Consider the following 25,581-nt stretch of genomic DNA (forward strand, 5'->3'; position numbering starts at 1 on the left):
GAGCAAGCAGGCTTCAATAGTAGGGTTCCCAGATAAAATACAGGGCATCCAGTTCAACTTGAATACTAAATAAACAACATGTAATTATTTTAGTATAATTATGTTCCAAATATTGCATGGGACATCATATACTACAAAATGATTTGTTATTTATCTGAAATTCAAATTGGACTGGGTGTCCTGTATTTTTATTTGCTAAATTTGACAACCCTACATAAGGCAGAATATGAGAGGTGCGGGCTTCAAAATACTCCTCCTACCCCTAACAAGTGGCCACAAATCACCTGTCCCTGACTTCACTCTTCGTCATAGGTGGCTTTGGAGCAGATGATGTAGGTAGAGCCTGTTGTTTCCAGTAAGCCTCTGAGAAACCATTCCTGTCCTTCCTGAGTCAATACTAACTGCCTCTAATCACCACATCCACATGGATATGGGTGAAAGATTGCCTGAGAATGCACCCCGTGTGGCTTGATAAGTGTGTTCCAATGGGGAGGCAGCAATGATAGCCTGGATGGCTGGGGCAATATGGACCCTAAAGTTGGGGAGACTGACCTGGGTGGGGTGTCCACTCAGCCCTCTGGGTCAGGGGGGCAGTGTGAGGCACTGGACCAAGAATACAGCCCCAAGGGGCCTTGGATACACCAAAAAGAGAAAGATCTGTGTCTCTTTCCCCCTTTCCATCCCTAGCATTTCTCCTTCCTCACTCTCTATTCATTCACTCATATTTTTCCTGCCTGTCCCCTCCCCTCAGCATCTGAATAGTGTATCAAGGGTTTAAGACCCTGTTTCTTATGTGAGCACAGTGTTTGTTCTGAGAGCTTGTGCAGCAGAGGGCAAGAACCCTTCAAACCAGGTCTTCCAAGTGCTCCTGGGGTGGGGTGGGGATGGAGTGGGGCAGGGGCCTTCTTTCTCTGTTTTGAACCCAACAACCACACATATTGGACCAGGCTTTAGGAAATTAAAAATTAAAAAAGCACACAAATCCAACATTTGTATAGGACTTCAAAGCTTATAAGCAACTCCTCATATAATATTTCATTTAATTCTAACAATTTAGGAATTGTTACAACACTAGAGGGGGTAAGTGACTCACCTGAGTGACAGAGCTAGTTTTTAATATTTGGGCCAACACCTTTTTCACTCTGTAGGGAGGAAGGCAGAGGTCACAAAGGTATGTGAAATGTTGGAGAGGTGCAAATAGAACCTGAAGACCATCCCTGTTTCTCAGTTTCACAATAAATAGACCTTGAAGTCCTGAATGCCTGACCAGCTCCCAAGAGGGCCTGGGACAAGGGAGGTCAGACACAGCCTTCTGGCGAGAGAGAGACACTGCTCCACACAGGCCTCCCTGACTGGGTCTGGAGCAGCCTCTTGTTGGGGTTCTTTCTCCTACATCAAGCTCACAGGAGTGACTGCTTGGTAGTACAGAGCCCTAACTGAGTTTACAGGGAACAAAACACTGCTGGTCTCTCTTTCAGAGTGGGATTGTTGAGAGAACTTTGTCTAGAGGCAGATGCTGCAAGGGAGAATGCAGAGACAACCTGAGTGGTAGCAACTGAAGAGGGAATCCCCCTCCCCTCCGGTCACAGTCTCTAAACCGAGTTCCACAACTTGCTCTGGAGAACAGCATTCAGTAAAATGGGGGTGAGCAACTAGAAGTGCTTCTGGGCAAAGGACTGAGGGTTGTTTTTCCTTCCTGGGGCCTCCAAGCTCTGTTTCATCCACAAAGACTGCCTTGAGATCATCTCTTTCAAGGAAATATCAAGTTGGAAACCAGATATTGAGCATAAAATTCACACTTGAGTTCATATTTGGCAGGAGATATCCAGATCTAAGGGCAGTTGGCAGAGTTGGGCTCAGCAACAAGGTGTGAAGGTGACTCAGGTTCCTGGGTGTCCTGACCCTCTTGGGGCAGTCCCTGCAGCTTCCTCTTTCCCCACAAACTAGCCATGGGGAAATCCCCACTGGGCACTATAAGAAGCCCCTGGACTCTGTGCAGAAGCCAGCCACTCCAACCAAGAGGACAAGATGAGCCTGCGCCTTCCCTTCCTGCTGGCCCTACTGTTCCTCCTCGGCCCAGCTGCAGGGGACTGGGGGGATTTGGGGTCCTTGACCTCTGGCCCCATCCCCAGCTCCTTCCCCACCTATGATTTCAGCTCCAGCTCTACCGCCAGCTCTGGCTCCAGCCCCAGCCCCACCTCCTTCCCCACCTATGGCTCTGGCTCCAGCTCTACCTCTGGCTCTGGCCCCAGCTCTGGCCCCAGCTCTATGTCCCAGGTGAGGAGGTCCCAGTCTGAGAACTGCATTTATTCCTTTCCTCTCACTTTTTGGGGACCTGAATATAATTTCACAGATGGCTAGATCTGAGCACTCTAAAAGATTTATGACTCTCCTTGTTAACTGTAGGCAGCCTGGAAATAAATTAAAACCTAGGTGAAATAGTTAAATTGTTAACAAGAGACAGCATCTTGGTTCTCCAACTGAGGGCTTCCTGGAAAGAATCTAAGCTTTAAAGAGGTTCTCAAACCTGGCTGCACTTTAGAATCAGGGCGGGGTTGGGGATCTCTAAAAGTAGAGATGCCAGTGTTCCATATGGAGGAGAACTGTTAGGGAAGGGGCCTTGCCAGTAGAAGCTCTAGAAAAGTTTGTCCAATTGATTTGCTGCCCAGCAGGGACCCTGCGGACGGTGAAGAATATCCCTTGGAGGATGAAAGCCCTGATGCTCCAGTGGAGCCCTGACAGTTTCTCTGAGACTCGTTTGTAGAGAAGATGGGTGACAGAAGTAGGGGGAGGAGTCATTGGTCTTTAGGAAAGTGCTATTACACATGACATTTCCTCAAGTAGTGTTAACTCTTTTCAATCTTCCTTACAGAGAATCTTTAGAGCTATTTCCAGCTTGAAACAATAGCAGTAGCAACAAACAAACAAACAAACCCAAAGCATGCACTAGAAGGAGATTGGTCCAGCTAAGCTACCTCCCTAGAACGTGTAGAGATCCCAGCTCCTTGGGGCTTTCCAAGCTAAGGCATGACTTGGGGTTGGGAAGGCTTAAGTCTTTCAAAACCCGTCCCTCTGAGCTTCTATGATTTTTATTCATAGGTCAGGTTGCTGCTTACGTGGTCATGTCTGAATTGAAGGATCAGTGGGAAAAGGGGAGGAAAAGGCTTTTGTTTGTTGTTTTCCATTTCACCATCAGGACTACATAGGTGATGAAAATTTGCAGATTAACAAACGTTTTGGATGGGACCCAGAGAGAAATGGCAGCAACAATGTTCATTGAGTGCCTAATAAATGCCAGGACTAGGCTAAGTACATAATATATATTACGTTATTTAATCCTAAGAGGTCGGTAAAATTAATGGTCCCATTTTACAGATGTGAAAACAGAGGCTTAGAGAGGTGAAGTCATTGGCTTAAAGTCACTAATCTAGTAAGCTATATAGCTCAAATTTAGTTTGCCCATGTTCTTTACCATCTCTCTCTATGCAGCTTTCTATATTTTCAGGGAGTATAGATGAAAACTGCTTGTTTTTAAGAGGAGAATGGTTTGAGAATCATGAATATGCACAAAGATTCTTTGTAGCCAGAAATCAGATGCATCATTTTATTCTGTGATACTGAGTGATGTCTGGGGACAATTAGAACTAGTTAGCATTAAAGAAAAAAAAACAAGGTTAACAATAATAATTTACTTTGAAGCTTCATCAGCAATCAGAAGTCAGTATTTGGGTATGATGATCAGCTAAAATAATAGAAAATAAAATATAGTTCAAGAAACGGAGAAACTCAAAATGCCTGTTGTCTGGTAAGTAGTTAAACTGCACTTAAAGGTTTTAATTTCCTTCCTGGTTTACTTATCTCCCTCTGGTGAGTCAATATCACAACTCCAACATTTTTACAGCGGACTAGGTGTCACTTCCACTATACACCCAATTTTCTAGGGCTGGCTGTCAGCTTGATGAGCTCTTTGGAAAGTGGTGGAAAACTGCTTTATAACTGTCGTTAAACAAGTTCCAAATGTATCATTTTCTGTACTTTGAAAATGTTGAGTACCATTATTTTATGCCTTGAATCTTTACAGGCACTTAGACCTGGCTACTCATTAGAGCCAATTGCAACCTTAAATCACAAATGTGAGTTGCACCTTCTGCTGTAGTGCTCAGAGAACTCCACCTGCCTCAGATGTCACCCTCCAAAGAAGGGGCCGCTCTCAGGATCCTCATCTCATAGATGAGAAAAGGCTCCATGCTTCACTCCCCACAGCAACCGGCAGAGTCGGAAGCACAACAAGTCACGTGCTTTTGTCATCAGGCTAAGGGGCTTGTTGAAAAAAAAGGCAGTAAGGCTTTCATACTGACCATGGGCCTGATTCACTGGGCAGGAATCAGGTTTTATTTGTGTCCCTAATGCCAGAGCCTGGCAAATTGTAGACACCAGTAAATGTTAATTGAACTCATGCTGAGTGAGAACCTATCAGTGTAAGGTGTCTTGTGGGGTACATGGGGTCCTATTTGCTCTCCACAAGCCCAAGGGGACAAGCACTTGTCTATGTCTCCCATTCCCAGTTACATTTGCATAGAGTTTAGGTGTTCACTGCAGGGAAAGAGCCATCACCATTAGCTTCATTGCCTTTGAGTGGGAGGAGCAGAAACGTCTCTAATGGGAGACACTGATCAAACTTATGGACCATTTTGATGTCAGCTGAGCACACTGGGCTGATGATAAGCAGGATGGAAGCTGGGGAGCCCACAGTGCTGGGACAGAGATGTTGAATGAAGACAGTGGAAGGCTGTCAGCAGGGCTCATAATTATTTGCCTGCCTTTCAGGTGAACTTCAGGACTGTAAGTTATTAGCTAGTGGTGTCTAGTTCATTGTCTAGAAACTGTTTGATGATCTCCACTGTTTTCTGAGTTGACAGAGCTTTTCAGAGAACTCTAAGAATGGTTCAACCCTGTCTTGTGCAACTAATTAACCTTCCCCTGTCAGAACGCAATGCAAGAATTTGGGGGGTAGACAGTTATTATAATAAGCTGTTTCTTCAAAAGTCCATGATGTACTGGTCCTCCTGTAAAAGCCTTGGTTTTTTTGAGCTTCAGCTGTAGTCTTTCTGTCTTCAGTGGGAGTGATAAAGCTGGTTCCAAGGGAAGCTGGTCTCTCTGACAGGCTCCCTATAGAGCTTGTCTAGTCCTTATGCATTCCTGGCAAAGACCCTTCCCTTCCCCCCATCCCAGTCCCTGTGTTCAGCATAAACCTGCTTGTCCCTCCTCCTTACTCCCAAATTCCTGCAGGTGTGGGGTGTGATTGGCAAAGAAAATTGAGGCCAATGTCAAGAATTTACCTGGCATAAATAGTTTTGGGTAGAAATATATATATGTACAGATGGTCCCCTTCTTAAAAACGGTCCAACTTAACGATTTTTCGACTTTATGATGGTGCAAAAGTGACACACATTCAGTAGAAAACGAACTTCGAATTTTGAATTTTGATGTTTCCCCAGGCTATCGATACGTGGTGTAATCCTCTCTCATGATGCTGGGCATCAGCAGCGAGCCACAGCTCCCAGTCAGCCACGCGATCACGAGGGTAAACAACCCATACACTTAACAACCATTCTGTACCCATCCAACCATTCTGTTTTTCACTTGAAGTACAGTATTCAATAAATTACATGAGATATTCAACACTTTATTATAAAATAGGCTTTGCATTCTGAGCACGTTTAAAGTAGGCTGGGCTAAGCTATGACGTTCGGTAGGTTAGGTGTATTAATTGCCCTTTCGACATGATATTTTTGACTTACGATGGGTTTATTGGGATGTAACCCCATTGTAAGTCAAGGAAGATCTGTATATATACATATTTTTCTCATTATGCTCATCTTAAAGACGATTAGATTAAATTAACTAAATCAAATTAGTTGTTAAATTAACAACTTAGTTGCAAAAGCCTGAATTAATTGGTCCAAAGGTCACTAATAGAATAGATTTTGATTATAGAAGCATCTAGGTCCAGCTTGTTTGGGAATCATGGGGTTGGTAGATATTAAACGCTCAGAGCACACAACCTTAGCTGCAGCCAGCTTACCTCTTAAACTTTGAGAGGTGTAGCCTGCATCTCTTCAAACTCTGCAAGCCACTGTCTTCCCCTTGGTAGTTTCAGAAAGAGACCCTTCAGGCTGATGTCCCACAGGTGAGCTTTAGGCTGGCTGTCAGATGAGATCATTGAAGGGCACAGCCAGTTGGCTGCCAAGAGTTACTCTGTAAGGCAATAGTAGAAACAAAATAAATGTTAATTGTGCTGGATCCCCTTGGGGAAGTTCAAAGGGGACAAAAGAAAAACAGGATCTTTCAAACCTGTCATTTTAAAATATGCAGTGGCACCAAAGTGTGAGCCTGAATATCTTCAAGAAACATCAAATATTTTAAAGTGACTTTTCTGCAAATGGTAAGCTGGAAAATTTAAAAAAAATTTGCACGAAACCTTCAAACTCATACACTGTTCAGGTTTTAACAAATGGCTGGTTTGTTTCCATTTTGTAGGATGTTAATTATACAATTTCCCAGGTGAAGAGAAGATGCGAATTATACCGTATACTTTCACTGTAACCCATGTCCTTGATGTTCTCTTCATTCTCTTGGAAGGCATTGGGTTGTGGTTCCAATACAGGTGAGGAAAAGAAACTGAGTGAGTAGGAGTAAAAGGAAAGTGACTGATCACCTACCATGTACCAGGGACTTGGCTTACATTACTCAGTTAATCTTGAGCACAACCATATGAAGTCAGTTATCTCCATTTGACACATGAGGAAACTGAGACTTAACAGGGTTCATGTCCGGTAAGTGGTAGAATTAGAATTCAAACTTGGATTCTCATTACTTCTTTATTTCCCTTTCCTTGCATCAGGACGGTAATAATTTCCTTTAAGATTCATCAAGAAAGGAGAGTCTTCCTTTAGGTGAAGGTGACTGACATAGTGGTTCAACCCAACAGGTGGACACGTGGCTGAACACTGCGTGTAATGAAGTGCCTGTGAAAAACGGTGATTTTAGCTTGTTTCTATGATTCTATTCTATGTATTGGACTCCACTTGCTTGCCTCTAAGCACTCTTTTGACAAGCCAATGTCTGTCACTCCAGTTGCCAAAAAGCTTATGTCCTAGCTTATTGTTGCTGTTGAACTTATTTCTATTTACAGTCGTTTTCCAATTTCACTGGCTCCAAGGATGACCGTGGGACCTGCCAGTGCTCCGTTATCCTGCCGGACACCACCTTTCCCGTGGAGAGAGTGGAACACTTGGAATACACAGCTAACATTCTCTCCGAGAAGTTCAAGACAGAGCTTTCTAAAGTAAGCATTTTTTTTTCTCTTCCTACAATATCTTGATAGGAACAAACAAACAAACAAAACAAAACACTTTTTATTCAGGACTTGATGAGCAGCCGTTCTTCACTGGATCAAAGACAGCACACTTGCGTCCTGTGGAGGCATTAACCTTTACTATAGTGCACCTACGGAGTTCTTTAGAGCAGGAAAAATGAGAGCACAGGAGGAAAATGGGATTGAGATTATTCACGCCATGGTAAACTCACTTCAACATTGTGGTACTCTTGCAGTTGGAAGGAAGCCCGAGCTCTCCCTGCAAACCCCAACTCTGCAATTTTTATTTTGTTTTGTTGTTTCTTTTTCCTGCTGGTCTTCCCTCCAGCTCCGCTTTCTTTTCTTTCCTCTCCTCTATCCTCTTTCTTTCTATTCTATCTTCCTTCTCTTTCACTTTTCCTTCCTATTCCCGCTCCATTCCTTCTTCCTTTTGTTTTTGTTTCTCCCCTTGTCTCAACCTTTGCTTTGTCAATCCCTCCTAATCTTTCTTTCCCTTTCCTTCTTAATTCTTTTGTTTTTTTGTTTTTACTCTTTTTGGTCTGCTGTTACTTTTGGAAGGTCCCTTCACCTTCTCTTCCTCTTCCATCTCCTCCTCCACTCCCTTGAATCTTCTGCCTCTTATCCACCTACCTTCCTCCCTCTTTTCCTGTTTCTTCCTCTTGTTCTGTCTTTCCAATTTACTTTCTTCCTCTCTCCCTCTCTCTGTTTCTTGATATTATCCTCTGTTGTCTCAGCAGGAACATTATGTTAGATGTGTCTGTCATTAGACCAAAACTGAAGGCTTCCTTGGGAATTTGAATCAAGACTAACAAGTCCCTCGCCGTTGGTAAAAACCCTGACTCAAACCCCCCAATTACCACTTTCCTCTGGCCAGAGGAAGTTATCTTATAGAGTTTGCCTTTCTCTGAGCTGGCTGGAGCAATGTGAGTTGGCATTCCAGTTTTGACCCCTTCTATGTTTTTAGCCAAGTTAAAAATCAATTAGAAGAACTCCCATTTTCTGCATCGGTGAAATCCAAGCTAGGCTATAATCACATTATGCATTATTTAATACACTCCATTAATTTACAAGGAGCTCTGCCTTTCCTGCAAGATTCAAAATCTGTTCTCCTGAGAAATTTAAGCTTAGCTACCTCAACATCCAGCATAGTTATCCTTTAAGACAAAAATTATGGTGAGGCTGAGACCCTGCTTTCAACCTGAATTGGTACATAAATATTCTACGTTTAAATGAGTGTCCAGGAAAATATGTTTGACTACTCCAGGAGCCTAGCTTCTTAAGAAATAAAGTGTCCTTGAATTAATCAGCAGAAAAGGCACAGCACTAAATTATAAATTCCAACCATTAATATTCATAGCCTTATTCCAGCATAATGAAGTACAGATAAGAAGTTATGCATAAAAACCTAACAAGCAGAGGAAAATCCTAGGTAAAGATCTTTTCAGTTAGAGTCATTTGCTTTGAAATATTGGAAGCTACTGATTCTCATGTCTTCTTTGCTGGCAGGAGTATGAAGGGCAGTTTGAAACCCCATGATGCTCCAGGGAAAGTATGTAGCTTGCCAGGTCTGTGAGAATGGGACATTTAATTCCAATCCTGTAAGGGGGAGCAGGTGGCATCTGCCTTGCTGATAACTGGTAAGGAAGATGGGTGGAGTAGGTGGGAAAATTTTAGTTCTGAAAGTGTCAGTAGCTGGCCCTAAAAAATTAGTGATTGAGGTCTAAGAAAGAAATTGATCTGCCAGCTGAGATTTGCATAATAGATTTGATGTGACAGGTGATAATAACAATGATAATAGTAACAGCTTCCCTTTGTGTTTTTCTTAATGCTTCCAGTTCTATTTTACTCTCAAGCAACCCTTCAAGACAGATAGGCCCGGTGTTCTCCCTCACATTTTAGGGATGGAAAAACTGAGGTTCATAAAGGAGAAGAGACATAAATGGAGAGATCATCCCTCTCTTGGCTGGTTAAGCCAGGTCGGGAATTTTAGTCTTAGGAATTATCCCAGTTCTCTTTTCTCTCGCCCATGCTATTATCATCCTCCAGTGCAGACCCAAGAAGAGACGCAGTAGGTCAGTAATGTCTTCTAATCCAGTTATCTCTTCAGCTGAGGGCTTTTGAATTTCCAGGTGAATTATTATAGCTGTCCCTAGGTTGACTTGGAAATTACCATTTATCTAGAGGCCTGGGGGAATGCCTGTTTGCGCAGGCCAGTAGAAAAGGGTTTTGACTGCCTTACATTGATTCATTATCTTTTGGTACACAGAGAAGACAGGGAGCTGCCTCTGCATAAGATGCTGAAAGCATTTTATCCTTTTCTGTTGTTTATGACATGTCCTCTCGTGACTATACTTAGGAAGGGGGCGGCATAAAAGGCAGCTCATGATTTTCTTTATTGAGGATTATGGTCTTTGGGGCAAGTTATTTAATATAACACATTTGCTAATAGATCCTCATGCATTAGAAAGTTGAGGCAGCCTGGGAGACATTTGGGCAACCCATAAACAAACAACATTGATTGAACAAAGTTTTGTGCAGTGAAATATAGTAAATTAAATGGTCAGATTGAAAAAAACCTGAAATCACTGTTTCTCTAATAATGACTGTAATTTATAGCATAACAATTATGCTAGGTACTTAATATACATTATCTCAGGTCTTTACTATAATCTCGTAAGCTTGATATCATTGCTCCCAGTTTATAGGAGGAAACCAAGGTTTAGAGAAATTAAATGATTTGCCCGTTAAGTACTGAAGTCAAATTTGAGCTTAGATGGGTCTAGCTCCAAAGTGCTTCATATGTCTCGATGGTCAGTTCAAGCTCAACTAATATTGTTGCATTTATTTTTTAAAGATATATTAAAATAACAGCATGTTGTAAAGTACATTTACTTATTTCAAATAATCTGGCCATAACTCTGATCACAGGTTTTGAGGAACTGGCAGAAACACGAGCCAGACTAATTCTTTAGCTTGATAGCTAGCTGTACTACATCCTTATCTATTACAAGACACATTTACTGTATGGAACAACAACAAACACCCAGAACAACCCCAAACAACATTTGATTCTTAGAACCCATCAATGACATAATATGTGCATAACAAAAGAATGGAAGCTCTGAATGTTAGGCTGGTGAATTGAAGGTAAGCATGGATGAATCTTCTGAAGCTCAAACTTGAAGTGATGAGGAGCTTCACAGTAAAGGTGTTGACATAGGGATGTGTCCCCTTAGGGCTAGACTCATATTCTTGCTACACATCCCCAGGGAGGTTGGGCTGCCTCTGCTGAGACTGCACATTCCAGGGAGAGCTGGGAAGTTCTCAGACTTGTCCATGCTGTCTCAACACTAGAGATTCATAGAAGGGTTTATACTAACAATCTACTTAAATTAGTAAAGTTCACACTGTGAAGTCTTTCTGGCCCATCTTCAAATTCTCTCCTGCCTTCTATAACTCCATGGATCATTCCAGTTTTCCTGAACATCACTGAGCTTTCCTTTAAACGTGAGCTGAAAGAACCTCACTTTTTTCCTAGACAGATCTTTAGAGACCCTTCATTTTGTGACTAAACTACGGCAGGCACAGCACACACTCTCCTAGGTAGCAGACTCCAGGTTATGACTTAGTTGTCAGTGAGAATCTGAGCGAGTCACATTTTGTTTAGCGGAGAAAACAGTTGAATCACTTGTTTTTGTAGAACAGCAGCTGCGATGTGCCACCAAAATGTTCTAGGAAAGCCGAGGGTGTTTCATTTGTCCCAAGAGCTGGTGAGGCCAAACGCCAGCAAGAATATTCATTTCATAAACTTCCATTTCTGCAACAGATTGTCAATTTATTATTATTTTTTTTTGTCACAGACAAGGTTGTATACCCGATCTTTGTAGAAATTGAAAGCTGGTTACCTTACCTGTGTCTGTACTTTTGAGGGAGACTTGTTAGGTTTTATATATATATTTTAACTTCCTTACCACCAAAATGTCAACAGCTTTATGAAACTCCGAGTGATGGCACATCTGATGGCAGTAAGTATCAGTTGCCTGAGGAGATACACTAGAAGTGCCAAGGGCTGCATTTTCAACTTTCATTAAAATCCTCTTTGCCTGAAGCCCTAGCCCTTTAGGTCTTCAGCCTATGAGTCTACTTTAATTTGCACAGTTGGGTTAAGTGGAAGGGGTAAAATGACAGAAGTTAGGGCTGCCTTTGGTATTAGAAGGATCAGAGGCCAACATCTGGCTCTGAATTCATCCAGGCACTGTGCATCAGCTACTTGACATTAGCGCAGTTTGGGGAATAGTATCACTTATGTTCAAATTTTTAAAAAGAATGTAAAACCAGAAACTTTTAATGAGCAGATCCTTAAAAAAGCCATGGCATTTCTTTCAGAATCCAGATACAGAAAGAACCACCGACTGTATTTACTGAAATGTCCATTTGGAGATTCCAATTATACACTAAACTATCAAGGGAATTTTTGGAAGTATTTTAACTTAATGATCAGACATTCAAATATATGCAACAAATGTGCAATTTAAAGTTCTGATTGCGATAATCAGTTCTTGGAATAAATGTGGGTGCACTCAATGAAATGTGCAGTTGACAGTTCCACATACACTCACATATTGTGTAGTAAGTTGGGTCTTCATGCCTTTGTAAAAGGCAGAGGGGCTTGAAACTCATTGTATATGGTAATCAAAGAAGGAATTCTGCTTAGTGCATTTCTCCCTCTTTTAGAAAATACTTAGATTTAGAGCTGTGGTTCTAAATAGAGGGAGGGTAGTGGTGGTGGTGATTTTGCCCCCATGAACATTTAGCAGTGTCTGGGACACTTTTGGTTGTCACAGCTAGGGGGTATGTGGATGCTATTGGCACCTAGAGGCAAGAGCGGCTGCTAAACATCCTACAATAAACATCCTACAATACATAATATATCTCCCCACAAGAAGGAATGATGTAGGCCAAATTGTCAATAGTGCTGAGGTTGGGAAACACTGATCATGTGCATTGAGGGGAGGAGGGAGGGCAAGAGACTCTGATTCAAACCACTTTAGTTTGGACATCTAGCTAATATCTTCAAACATTAAAATGGGGTTTAAAATGTACTTGCGAATGATGATTCTGAAGCAAAATTATTTTGTTTAGGCAAGTGAAAAACCCACCCCGCAAATGTAATAAGTTCTTTTTAGTTTGTATTTAGATAGATTTTAAAAAATCTAGTTAAATATATAATTGATCCATTTCTTTACCAGAAAAAAAATAGATTGACAGCAATCAAATAGTCTCCAAGGGCTTGGTAGTAGAGGAAGACTGTATGATATTACTCTGGGAATTGACTTGAGCATTTTGATTCCCCTTCAGGTGAAGGAGTATGTCCATTTAATCAGTGCATATGAAAAGAAACTCGTAAACCTAACTGTCCGAATAGAGATCATGGAAAAAGATACCATTTCTTACACTGAACTAGACTTCGAGCTGATCAAGATAGAAGTGAAGGAGATGGAGAAACTGATCAGACGGTTGAAGGATGGTTTTGTTGGAAGCTCAGAAATTGTTGACCGGCTGGAAGTGGAGGTAAGGAGTGAACTCGCTTCTCAGTGTATTAATATAAATCCTCTTCGGTGATCAAGTGCTAGGCCCAGGTTATGAATCTCTCTCTTCCGACTTCCGGTTCTGTACTGTCTCATGACCACGTGGCATGTCCCATGTTCTGCTCTAGGTGGATGCCTGTCTTTGAATAGCAAGTTAAACACATTGGGAACATGTTGATTGAAGAGCAGGTGTTGTCTAATGGTCAGAGTCCTGCCCCAGAACCAAATGGCCTTTCATTGTCTCTAGAAAGGAGATGATATAAATCTGAACAACTCCATGGCCAAGCTAGATCAAGTATCTTCTCTGTTCTGGATTTATGCTCGTGGGACTAGAAAGCCACAATATACCTGATTTTGGACTTGCTAGGTCTGTTTTTCCTTTGGAGTGATCATGTAATCCTTGATATCTTTTGGAACTCTTCTTCACATGCTGGTAACCCTCTTTAAAGAAGTTTCTTGTGAGTATGTTTTAGTGAAGCCTTTTAAGCTCTGTCAATAAAGACCATCACATTAATGTTATGGTTGGATAATTTCTATCCATGAGAATCTACTAGCACAGTCATGACATGGGCTATAAGTGAGAATTCTAGTTACATATTTTAGAATTCAACTTTTCTCTGGCCCTAACCATTCATTAGAGACTTAATTATAACACAACATGAATAAACACGAGTTTATAGGAAAAGGTTATGAGAAATGAACTTTAATGGACATTTGTGGATGCTTAGACTGAGCCTGTGCTCTATTACCAAAGCTGTTAAAATCTTTGCCATTTTCTTCTTGTCACACACATCTGCCTGCGATCTGACAGGTGTTCACACTAAACCATAAAATGTGTTCTTCCAAATGAAACCATTCAGAAGAATCTCGGTTGTGTTCTCCAGCAATGTTTCACTAAGTGACAAATTCAGCCCTTGAATGTTTAATGAAAGAAATTGCATGATAAGATAAAGTCACTCTGAATTTTTATTTCCTTAGATAAGGAATTTGACGTTTGTGGTAGAGAAACTGGAGACGCTAGACAAAAACAATGTCCTTGCCATTCGCCGAGAAATCGTGGCTCTGAAGGCCAGGCTAAAAGAATGTGAAGACTCTAAAGAAAATGTTCCTGCCACCGTCCCTCCTCCTGCTCCAGGTAAGCGTGCCATATTTTTACTACATGTGCCAGGCCTTGTGAGGAGCCGAGAGCAGGGTGGGGAAGGAATTCAGGATTGCAATTGTGAAGGGAGGATGAGATTCTTACAGTTCTCAGTTTACTCTTTCATGCTTTTAAATCTCCTCTCCTAGTAGCTCTCCATGCTATCACATTCGGGGGCTCACAGAGGAAAAGCACAATGAGTTGATTTAAAACAAAATTCATATGTTACACGTATTCCTTTTGTATTTACTATCAGGAAAAATATCTCTCTGGTGATGGAGTTGCTATGAGGGGGCCAGGTGAAAACTTCTGGAATCTGGGTGACATCTATGCTGTCCTCTGGGTTTATATGATGAGCTGGGGTTATGCCTTGAATCCTCCTTCTCGCCTTCTCTCCTTCCACCTCTTCATTTTTCCTTTGTGTTTTCCTTAAATGCCTGTTGGGCACCTGCTGTAGAGTGTATCCTAGGGGTCAGTGAGGATCAGAGGCATGGCCCCACCTGTCCAGTACTTGTGGGTATGTCTTGCTGTCCTTCTTGGACTGTGGGTTCCTGGAGGGCAGGGATGGCCTCTCCCTCTCTAATGAATCATCCTGGGGGTCAAGTATAACATAGAGATGGGTGCCCCATAAATACCCCTGTGAATGGAGGCAGCGGAGTGTGGGAGTCAGGAGCATGGCTTTGGGACCCCAAAGACCCGAGCTTCCCAGCTATGTGGCCACAGCAAAAAGATCCTTAATCTTCCCACATGTAAAATGGGATAATGGTAGCACCTACCTTGCAGGGTTGCTATGAGGATTAATGAAACAAGGCTTGGGAAACTCAGAGCTCTGTCATCGGCACTTATATCCTGGCAATTATTATTATAATTGAAGTGAAAATCTTGATGCAAACCAAGGCAGTGCCAGGTCCTTGGGTGCTTCAGCACATCCCTCCAGGTGAACTAAAGCCAGCCTCTCAGCTGCAGCATTCAGCCCTGTCCTTTAGAGATGCTGGTGTCACAGGGAATCTCTCTCTGCAGGTTGTGATCATCTCAGCCTGAATAGGAAAGGAATTTTTTCATCGAATCATACAACTCTTGTGATTTTTCATTAATTCCTATTGCTCACAATCTGTTTCCTTTTAGGCCGTGCCTTTCTGGATCCTTCTCAGTGTAGCTGGTTTCTAGATACTGCCATAGTTATAAGCCTCTTGGTGTTGTTCAGGGGACTCTTCCTTCCCTCTGCAGTTGAGAATCTGCCATAGTGTGACAAACAGAGGAGGTTTAGGACAAACGCTATGCTCTGTCCTCTGTAACAAACTAAGGCTAAATTTGGTCTGGGACCAGCTGTGCCAACCTGCCTTAGAAATGAGGGCTCATTCTGCTGGGCTCCTTGAAGGCAGGATTTCAAGCAATGACAACCACTGATAATACCTGAGCAAGTCTTTTTTTCCTTTTTCTTTTTCTCTTTTTACCTCAGCAAATCTTCTTCATGGTGTAGATTTTTCCAGCATAGATTTCTACGTATCCCTTAGAATGAGGACATTTTACAGCAGGAAGGAACATTCAGGACTATCTAGCTGAGGCCCACCATGTCTCAGAGGAGGGCACTTAGGTGTTGAGGATGCTGCTTTTCCTGAGCCCACACAGGTAGTTCGTGACAGAGCTGAGGATGAAGTGCAAGGCCTCTCGCCCCCTGGTCATCTCAGGACCCAGAGTGTCAGGTGTCAGTGACTCAAGGACAGCAGTGGGGGAGAAAGTACACTGCTTAGTAGCTAAGGAAGAAAACAAGTGAATCTGTGGATTATTTTTGTTAGAATGTTTTTTTCTAGAACTTTCCCCTAGGTCCTCACACTCAGACTTTTGTGAGCCATCCCAGCCCAAGTGTGTTGTTTAAGCAAATTGGACCCGGAGTTTCGCTCACTTTCCCACAACCTTGGCTGTACTTGGATCCATGCCAAGCCACTTGGCCCTTCTCCAGCTTTGTTCATATTGTATTTATGATGTTTATATTAAACTGACTTTTTGTCCTGTTTTTAAATCAATTTCTTTCACTAGCTCTCTTTCTGTTTGGATTGGTTGATAATGCAGAATTGGAAAATCCCCAGGCACCACAAAGTTGTGAGCCTGTGGAGACTTTAATTAAAGTTACTCGCTATTATGTGACTTTAAAATCTGGCCTGGGGGCTGGTCCAGGGGTGTAGTGGTTAAGTTTGAATGCTCCACTTCAGTGGCCTGGAGTTCACATGTTCAGATCCCAGGCGTGGACCTATGCACCACTTATCAAGCCATGCTGTGGCAGGCATCTCACATAAAATAGAGGAAATTTGGCACAGATGTTAGCTCAGAGCCAATCTTCCTCAGCAAAAAAAAAAAAAAAAAATATCTGGCCTGTCTGCTTTTTCCACAGCAGAGTTGCACAGACCAAAAAAGCCTGTATGCAAGTCTCAGCTATAAAGTAATTCTGTGCTTTCTCAGCCTCTCCCAGGCATTTGCAGTTAGCTGGTCAGCTTGATCTTAGAACCAGTACATGTAGCTAGGGTTCAATATAATGTGCTTTATATTTGGTTTATGCTGCAAATGGCATCATTTTCTGCTTCATTTCATAGAACTTTCTAATCTAAAATAATTGGGCTCCTGCTCATTAATGTTTTTTTCCTGAAGACAACTAGCTTAAGTCTCTCTCTGTTTTTCCCCCAAATCTAATTGACTGCAGCTAGGCAGAATGTGATGCGATGTCCAAGAATCGATCACCATCATGCTTAGAGACGCTAGGCTCCGTGCTGACACAGAGCACGTGCCCAGCAATGGTTGGGGATTGAGTCGGGTGTGAAAGATATGGGGTGACCTGCCCAAGCCCCAAGCCTAGGGAAGAGCAGAGTGCAGGGGAGTATATATCCAATAATTCAGAGTCAATTTAGTCATGATCATTGTATTATTATGACCATTTTTGTTGTTGTTGTTGAGGAAGATTAGCCCTGTGCTAACATCTGCCAATCCTCCTCTGTTTTTGCTGAGGAAGACTGGCCCTGGGCTAACATCCATGTCCATCTTCCTCCACTTTATATGTGACGCCACCACAGCATGGCTTGCCAAGCGGTGCGTTGGTGCGCGCCCAGGATCCGAACCAGCGAACCTCAGGCCACCACAGTGGAGGGCGCACACTTAACCGCTTGCACCACCAGGCCGGCTCCTATTATGACCATTTTAATTGCCTAATTCTCACACGTCAATTGTGTTCTCCTCTCTGCCCGAACAACGTTTAGCTGCCCAGGTGAGAGAGTACATTGATGGATCCAAGATTGTTGCCTTTGCAGGCATATCATCTTTGGCCTTTTAAAAAAATGCTGCTAAGCATGAGACTTTACAAAAGCCAAGTTAGATTATTTTAAAGTCTCACCATGTGGCTTCCCAGGATATTTTCAGAATTCCATGGCAATATCTAATGAACTGCATGATGAAGAGATTGCCAACCAAGGCTGCACTTGTATAGAGGGTTCCTCGTGTTCTGTTCTATGGAGCAAATACCAGGCTCTTTGAAAAATTCAGATATGTAGCAGGGTAGAAAGCTAATGTTTTATAAATAAGAGTAAGCTGAGTTTGGGAAATTTGATCAGTCTTTCATTCCTTTATTCCACAAACATAATTTGGTGCTGCTGTGTGATTGGTCCTGTTCTTGGTACTGGGGTTACTAGGATGGGTACAGAAACCTCTCAAATCACTATCCAGGAAGAGAGACAGTCACATAAACCTTCAATAGTAACGTGATGGGATTATAATGCTGCTAGTTACTGTTTATTGAGTTACATGTTCATACCTTCTCTCTATTTTTTCCTAATAGTCTTGCAGAGTAAGCATTATTATTATTTTTTAACGTGAGGAAACTGAGGCTCAGAAAGTTAAGTAACTTGCTCAAGGATGCACAGCTAGTAAGTATTGGAGTCAGGATTTGATTGGAATCTGTCTGGCAATATTTTCACTGTACCAGGCTGCCTTCCATAGATGCTCTAATAGAGAGGTGCACCTGCGATTCCTGGAGTGATAAGAAAGTTCCAACAACTCACCAACCTGATTAACACTAAATTATCTTTGCTTCCTTGCTTGTGGAGCGACTAAAAGGGTACTTTTGCTCTCAGCTTTATGCTGTGTTCTCTTCTACCAGAAAAAGCACACTGATTCATATGTCTTTCACAATTCTTGGATCATGGCTGGGTGATGGGTTGTTGTCCCAGTGATGGGGTAAAGTTGGATGGGAGAGCCAGGAAGGGAATGGAGTATCTCTAAGACCTTGAAATGAAGGAAGAGCCTGGGAAGGGGTGTGAGATAAGGGAGGGTGGGGAGAAGCTCAGGGTAGCTGGGTGGGGAGATGAGTACTCCAGCTGGACTAGATGAGCAGTTGGGCATAGGGCTGGCTGTCAGTTTCAGCTTTGTTTCCAAGATGGTTTGCTGCCAGGAGTCGGGAAGCCTGCCATAGCCTTTCCACTGGTCTGTCACTGCTGTAGCCACATCTGTAGTATTGGCAACAGTGCTTAGTTCTCTTCTCTATTTCCACTTCCTTTTGACCATAGCCAGCACCCTAAAAATGGCCCAGAGGAGACAAATGATAAAGGATAAAGGGTGGATGACAAAAAGGACAGGAGAGTGTTTAGGAATGACTGGGAACTGAGGAAAAGAGATTTACATTTTGTAGAGTTTTAATATTTATACCAGGTACAATTTTAATTTCCTGGCCAACTTGTGAAATGATGAGCCATCATTATTATTATTAGTGGTAGTAGGTAATAGTAATAATAATTTTTAAGAGAAGATTATTTTGATTTCTTCATATCTAAGGATTTCCACATCTAGGACAGACTAGTTTATTATCTTTAACCTCATGATAATGCTTGAATTAGTTTTATGCATCAGAAGTTTTCCTTAACTATTCTCTTGCTACCGGTTTGGGCTATTTCCTTTCCAGGAAGGCAAGATTCACTTAAGCAAGCAATTTCTAAGTCTTCTAACCTGCAAGAAAAAAGCAACTTTCTTTCATTTCCTCAGAGTGAAATGTAGTTGAATAAATAAGTTCCCGGGAAGGTATTTTAACTAGAAAATCCAGTTTGTAGCATATGGAAACTCAAACAGTTTTTGTTATCATTAAACCAAACACACCACTAATTTTATTTTAATAATTCGTGCATTGTTTCATAAATAAAAGCAAGCAAGCATTCATCTGAGAGATCACTTTTAGGAGAAGAAATAATAATTTATAATTTTATTTATTATTTCTTTAGTGGAGAGCAGTCTCTTGGCTGAACACACATTACTTTTTTATTTATGAAATGCGCATGTATTATTAAAATAAACCCGAAACTGGGTTCTGCTTAATCACGTGCAAAATTATTTGAGATTGAGTACAGAGTGGTTTCATTTCTCTACCTGTTGTATGGTTGGCTGGCTTTCCACCAACTGTGGCTTTATGAGAGTATTTAAGGAGCACATATTTAATTCTGGAACGAAAAAGCCCGAGCAGATTGGAAAAATAAGAGCAAGATTTCTAGCAATGATTTCACCTCTGAGCAGTCCTTGTCTAAGAAGGGGAGAAGGGGGAGACGTTTAGCAAGGAAAGGAATGAGTCTTTCCCTATCCGTTGGAGGCAGAGACTCAGAGAAAGTTTTGATCCTCCTTACCACCCCCAACAATGGTAATCTCAGGCAATTCTTTGGACCTCTGCTTTGGGCTCCAGCTTACCTCACGTGCTCTCCATGGCTCCCTGATTCCCTCCAAGCATTTAAAGCCAGAGTCAGAGATTCAAGTCCTGTTCCTCCTTCCCTCACCTGCTCTGCCCCAGGCAGCAGGATGAGGATAAATGACCTCAAATGTACTTGAAGTTGGATTTTCTTCCAATTCATCCAATAAACTATCTCACTTGTTTTTGAAAGGTATTTATTAAGATTTATTATTTATTTATTATTTATTTATTTATTATTTATTTATTATTTATTAAGATTATTGAAAGATTTATTAAGATAAAACGTGTGTTCAACTCTTTGGAAAGTTATTATAAAAATATTGGAGGAATTTTATTTTGTTTTTTATAGCTCATAAATGGTTTGGGTTGGCAGTCATTTCGGGGGTTGTGCAATGTGAAGGGCCAATTGCCCAGCCTGAGTCATTCACCCAAGAGTTACAGGGAACGTAGATTCAGTAGGCTAGTGAGTCTAGTCTCACTTGATTGTACACATTGTGACAGTGACAGTGTTCGAGTGGAAAAGATAAAATACTTGCTTGTTATTCTATGGCACAGTGGAATATGGGTTATGAACAGCAAGACCCACTTTACGTCTCTGCTGCAAGATGATCACCAAGTGATCTATGTGATGGGCTATGCTTTGTGCACAAAGCAGGCAATATCGCCCTAAAATAACTTCCATGGCTTTTCAAGGCTGAAATCCCACCATTGTAGGATCACCTTTCTGGATCTTTAAAATATCACATTAAAAACTTCCTCTTCTGAGATTAGCCTGGGGCAGCATTGGTCCCTGGGGTCCCAGGGAAGGGCAGAAGGGTGAAGGGAAAGGAGACTTGCCCAGGACAATCTTCTCTTCCATCCATTCTCCCTGACCCTGGTGAATAGCACCTTCCAGTTTTATGGAAATAGGGTAGGATTCTGCGATGATCATGCTTTCTCTATAAGAAACATCAAATAAAATCATATTTGCAAAATGCTTCTTGATAGAAGAATATTTATTAAATTCACCAACTTCCCCTTTCCTGTCTCTGGGCCCTCAAATCTTTTTATTATGGCTCTTGGCAGTTTAATTATCCCCATTTTCCAGGTTGAAAGCCTATCCATGGAAATAGAAGGTAGTTCTGTCTAGAGCTGACACTAGGTTTGCATTGAGACTGAAACCAAGAGAAGGTTTCGGCTCTTCTCCGTCAGAACCACGGTTGCCGTTGAACCTTGATAAGAAAAATATTTATGGATTCCTTTGGTTCTTAGGATATTAAACTGTTTGCATCTTGTCCTTCATTTTCTCTAAGAATGCCCTTTTATTTCCTTGTTTGTATAGGGAGCTGTAGTCACGGTGGTGTGGTGAACATCAGCAGACCGGCCATAGTTCAGCTCAACTGGAGAGGGTTCTCCTACAAGTATGGTGCCTGGGGTCGGGATTACTCTCCTGAAAATCCAGGGAAAGGGCTATATTGGGTGGCACCTTTGAATACAGATGGGAGAACACTGTACTATTACAGACTCTACAACACACTGGAAGATTTGCTATTGTACACAAATGCCCGAGAGTATTGGATTGCATATGGCCAAGGCGGTGGTATAGCAGTTTACAAAAACAACATGTATGTCAACTGGTATAACACTGGGAACATTGCCAAAGTTAACCTGACCACCAACACGGTTGCTGTGACTCGAACGCTCCCTGACGCTGCCTATAATAACCGCTTTTCATATGATAAAGTTGATTGGCAAGACATTGACTTGGCTGTGGATGAGAATGGATTGTGGGTGATTTATGCAACTGAAGCCAGCACTGGTAACATGGTGATTAGTAAACTCAATGACACCTCACTTGTGGTGCTAAACACTTGGCACACCAAGCAGTATAAACCATCTGTTTCTAATGCCTTCATGGTATGTGGGGTTCTGTATGCTACTCGTACCGTGAGCACCAAAACAGAAGAGATTTTCTACTACTATGACACAAACACAGGGAAAGAGGGCACACTAGACATTACAATGCATAAGATGCAAGAAAAAGTGCAAAGCATTAACTATCACCCTTTTGACCAGAAACTTTTTGTCTATAATGATGGTTACCTCCTGAATTATGATGTTTTCTTCAAATAGGAATCCCAGCAAGATGTTTAGGTGTTAGGGTGAGAGCTAAATAAAATGTTTATTGAAAAAATGGTCTTCTCTACTTATTTAGGTATCTGCAGGGACATCCAGGAGTATATTTTCTTAGTAGTAATATTTGGGAGCATAGTTCTACCACACTAGAGACTTAGGATATTTGCCCTGATTTGATGAGTTCTCTTGGAAGCCATCTGCCTCCAAGGATTCATTTCCCTTCTGAAATAAGGTCCTTCCAGGGGAGTGGGATTGTTCAGAGGTCTAGGGGCTTTATGGGTCCAAGGAAGCCATCAGTGAAGTGACATTCGGAAATTAAGGAACTTAAAGAGAACTCTGTATGGCTTCGGGGGATTTTTGTACTGGAGAGAGGGCTCAATGACCAGTTCTCCTCCATGTAGCCCTGCTAATTCTTCCATACCTGAAAGAAACCTGGGGCTTAATTAGGCAAGTTAATATCTGAAGCTCCATGAGGGACCAAATCTCCTATTCTGTTTTTCTTACTAGCACCTGGAACAATGTTCTGTGTGTAGAAGATAAGTAAATTCAACATGCTTATATTATGTCTGTAAAATGCTTTGAGTTTTCTTGAGAAAGGTCCCTTTGGGCATTAAATTATACACTGAAAATCCGTCCTTGATGAATCTGCAGAGGAGGTACTTGATTTTTCTTTTTTCCCATTGTCGTCCTATGTAAGCATCAGTAGAACCCTCCTGCCTCATAACTTCATTCCAAAGGCAGCTCAGAAGATTAGAACCAGACTCACCAACCAATTCCCCCCATCCCCTCCCTACTTCCTACTTAAAAACAAAAAAGTAAACTGTTTTTTATGGAACAGATAGAAGCTAAACAAAATTAATTTTCTTTAGTCTGATCATGAACTTTTACTTACATGAGCGTAAGACCATAAGAAAATCAGATGGCAGTGGTAAAATGCTAGCATATCTGGTTATATAATAAAGCCCTTGGAGCATATGTGAAACTTGTGTAAATCATATAAATTGTTTCCTGCAATTTTTGTCTTTGTTTAAGCCTGAAACTTGTAAGAAAATGAAATTTTAATATTTTTTGAGGAAGAAATATTAAAAAACCATTGAAAACATCTACTAAATCATTGCAGTTTGAAAAGCTTGCAGGTGCATGTGCCTCTGTGCTTTTGGTTGGCTTTATCATCTGGTCTTGGTCTATTTTCCTTTGCTGGTTATGAGTCCTAGTCTATACGATCGGCTTCTTACAGGCTGTACTCTTCCCCTTTTAACAAATGATTAACATGTGTTTTGAAAAAAAGGTTGTCTTTTGTTTTTCTTACTCTTTTATTTTATTATTGAAAAACCTCATAATAGCGTAGTCCATACCTTGCTGAGAGGTACAGAGAATGGCTACCTCCCAAATGCCAATGCCCAGGAGATCATATTCCTTACAGCAGATAATGTCAGTAGCTTTGAAAGGAGTCCAAAGTCAGGGCTCGCTCTTTAGTTTTCATTCCACTTTAAAATCCATTCTTTCTGGCAGGTTTTGTTGTATGAGGCTGTACTTTTTTCTTTTGGGATATGATCTTATATACTTATTAATTTGCGTGACTGATCCAATTATTTCCAATGGTAGACTATATTTGTGCGGCTTATGTTCCTTTTCCAATTGAGCTGTTAACACAAGTCAGAAACCTCCAGATCATCCCCGAACAGGAGATCTTAGACAGAAAGCAAAGGGACTAACTGGTTGTATTAAGGAGAGAAGTACCTTTATCAATGAGAAGGTGTAGCAGGACAGGTGACCTAGAGCTGGAAGGACAGACAGTCTAGGCTCGTGTAGTTAGTCTTACTGAAATGCTCATTTTTAATTCATACCAAGCTTTTTGAGGCAGGTCGTAGCTACAATATGTATAATTTTTAGCAAGAGTTTTGTCTTTCAGAGCTGGGCCTATAGACAGGTATGGTCTTCAAAATGCAACAAGAAATGAAGACAAAGACAAGTATGTCATGTGAGATACAAGTTAAAAACAGTGATGTTATATTTAATCTGGCTCCAGGCAATTTTCCAGATGAATGTTTCTACCAAATACACATTTACTGATTTCTGAAGATTCGGGAAAGGAGGTAGGAAGCCAAGGTAACCCTGGTAAGCAGCTTCTTATTTAAACTGCTACAAAAGCATTTGCCAGAAAATTCTCTTCAGAACCTTCTTCGCACTAGATGTGGTGTATTGCCTGCAGGAAATCTCCTCTTTGTGGAGGTTAGACAGCTGAGGAATTCAGGTTGGATAGTTTACTGCAATGCAGTTATACGATGGAAATTTTAGCTCAAGATTCATCAGCTAGCGCCCTTTGGGGGAGAAAAACGTGTATATATATTTAAATTAGTTTTATTAAGACGTAATTTATATGCGGTAAAATCTGGCAATTTAAAGTGTGAATTTAAATGAATTTTTGACAAATGTATACAGTTGTGCAAAGTCTATCACAGTTAGTATTAAAACATTTCCGATATTCCCCAAAAGTTCTCTCATTCCATTTTGTAGTCAACTCCTCCCCTCATCTCCTAGCCCCTGGCAACCACTGATCTGTTTTCTATCTCTATGGAATCACGCAACATGTAGCCTTTTAAGTTTGGCTTCTTCAGGTTTCTTCTTGAAAAAAGAGAACTAGCAGGTTCAAATTACCACGGAGGACAACTGAACATTGCCAGTGGTTCTCAGAGTTCCCTCAATTTTTATTATTTTTTGGGAGATTGGATAGGGGCGTGTGGAGATCTGTGATGACCCCCTGCCTTTATAAGTGTTCCCTAGTGGCCTGGAATTGCCATGGGAGGGGTCTAGGTCTGGGCATCAATCAAGACTACCTGGCAGCACTTCCAAAACCTGAAAGTTCCCTTGCCATGAGCCTAATTCAATGTTTGTTCTCCAATCTCTACACCTGCGCCACAAGCATCTCTACTGAGGTTAGTCCTGATACTAATAAATAATGCATAGTGGGTAAGAGTGCAGGATTTGGAGTCAAGCAAAACTGGATTTGATTCTTGGTTCTGCTGCTTACAAGTGGTGTGGCTTTGGGCAGGTTCCTTAATTTTTCTGAGACTCAATGTCATTTTCTGTATAATGGGATACAACCACTTACCTCAGAGTCTTGTTGGGTGAATTAAATAGTATTAAGTAGATAAAGTTTAGTACAGTTTTTGGCACATGCTCTGCCCTCAACAAAGAGTTATCACCCCTTCTATTATTTTGAATTTTAGGTTCAGAGTGGTCACTGGGTTGACAAGAAGTAAAGCTAACAGGGATCAAAATTTCCATCTTCTCCCTCTAAGACTTGTTAAGTAGTAACTCTTTCAGCAGGTGCCATTTTGGCATGAAAGAGATGCAAAGGCTGGAATATGCTCTCTTTTTCCTCAACTCCAAGATTAATGCTCAGAGCTGATGTTTTCTGTGTTCTGACTCCAAAGACTGACTGACATAAGCAGCAGAAACTGAGGCTGCTTCTCCTTTCTTTTGAGCCACTGAAAACCTAAACGAAGGTTGGCTTTTCAAGCCCCATGGGTGGGACCAAAATAGATGCACATGTTCTCCTGCTCGCTTTGCTGTCATCAACAAGAACATCAGTCTTCTCAGAACAGGGATGGGTATTTATTTTGTATTCTACTTTTAGTGAAATATGTTT

At 41.5% G+C, this 25,581-nt stretch overlaps 1 protein-coding gene across 1 annotated transcript; it reads left to right on the top strand.

Moving 5' to 3' along the window:
* The first annotated feature begins 2,028 nt into the window (after nt 1–2,028).
* Nucleotides 2,029–21,926, top strand: LOC101388106 (olfactomedin-4-like). Its single transcript, XM_087433973.1, has 5 exons — nt 2,029–2,277; nt 7,196–7,348; nt 12,737–12,949; nt 13,945–14,101; nt 21,136–21,926. The coding sequence occupies exons 1-5, from the start codon at nt 2,029–2,031 to the stop codon at nt 21,924–21,926; spliced, it is 1,563 nt and encodes a 520-aa protein (XP_087290099.1).
* The last annotated feature ends 3,655 nt before the right edge of the window (nt 21,927–25,581 follow it).

Source organism: Ceratotherium simum, chromosome 7, assembly GCF_057802395.1.
Source record: "Ceratotherium simum simum isolate JZ-2026a chromosome 7, ASM5780239v1, whole genome shotgun sequence".
Lineage (NCBI taxonomy): Eukaryota > Metazoa > Chordata > Mammalia > Perissodactyla > Rhinocerotidae > Ceratotherium > Ceratotherium simum.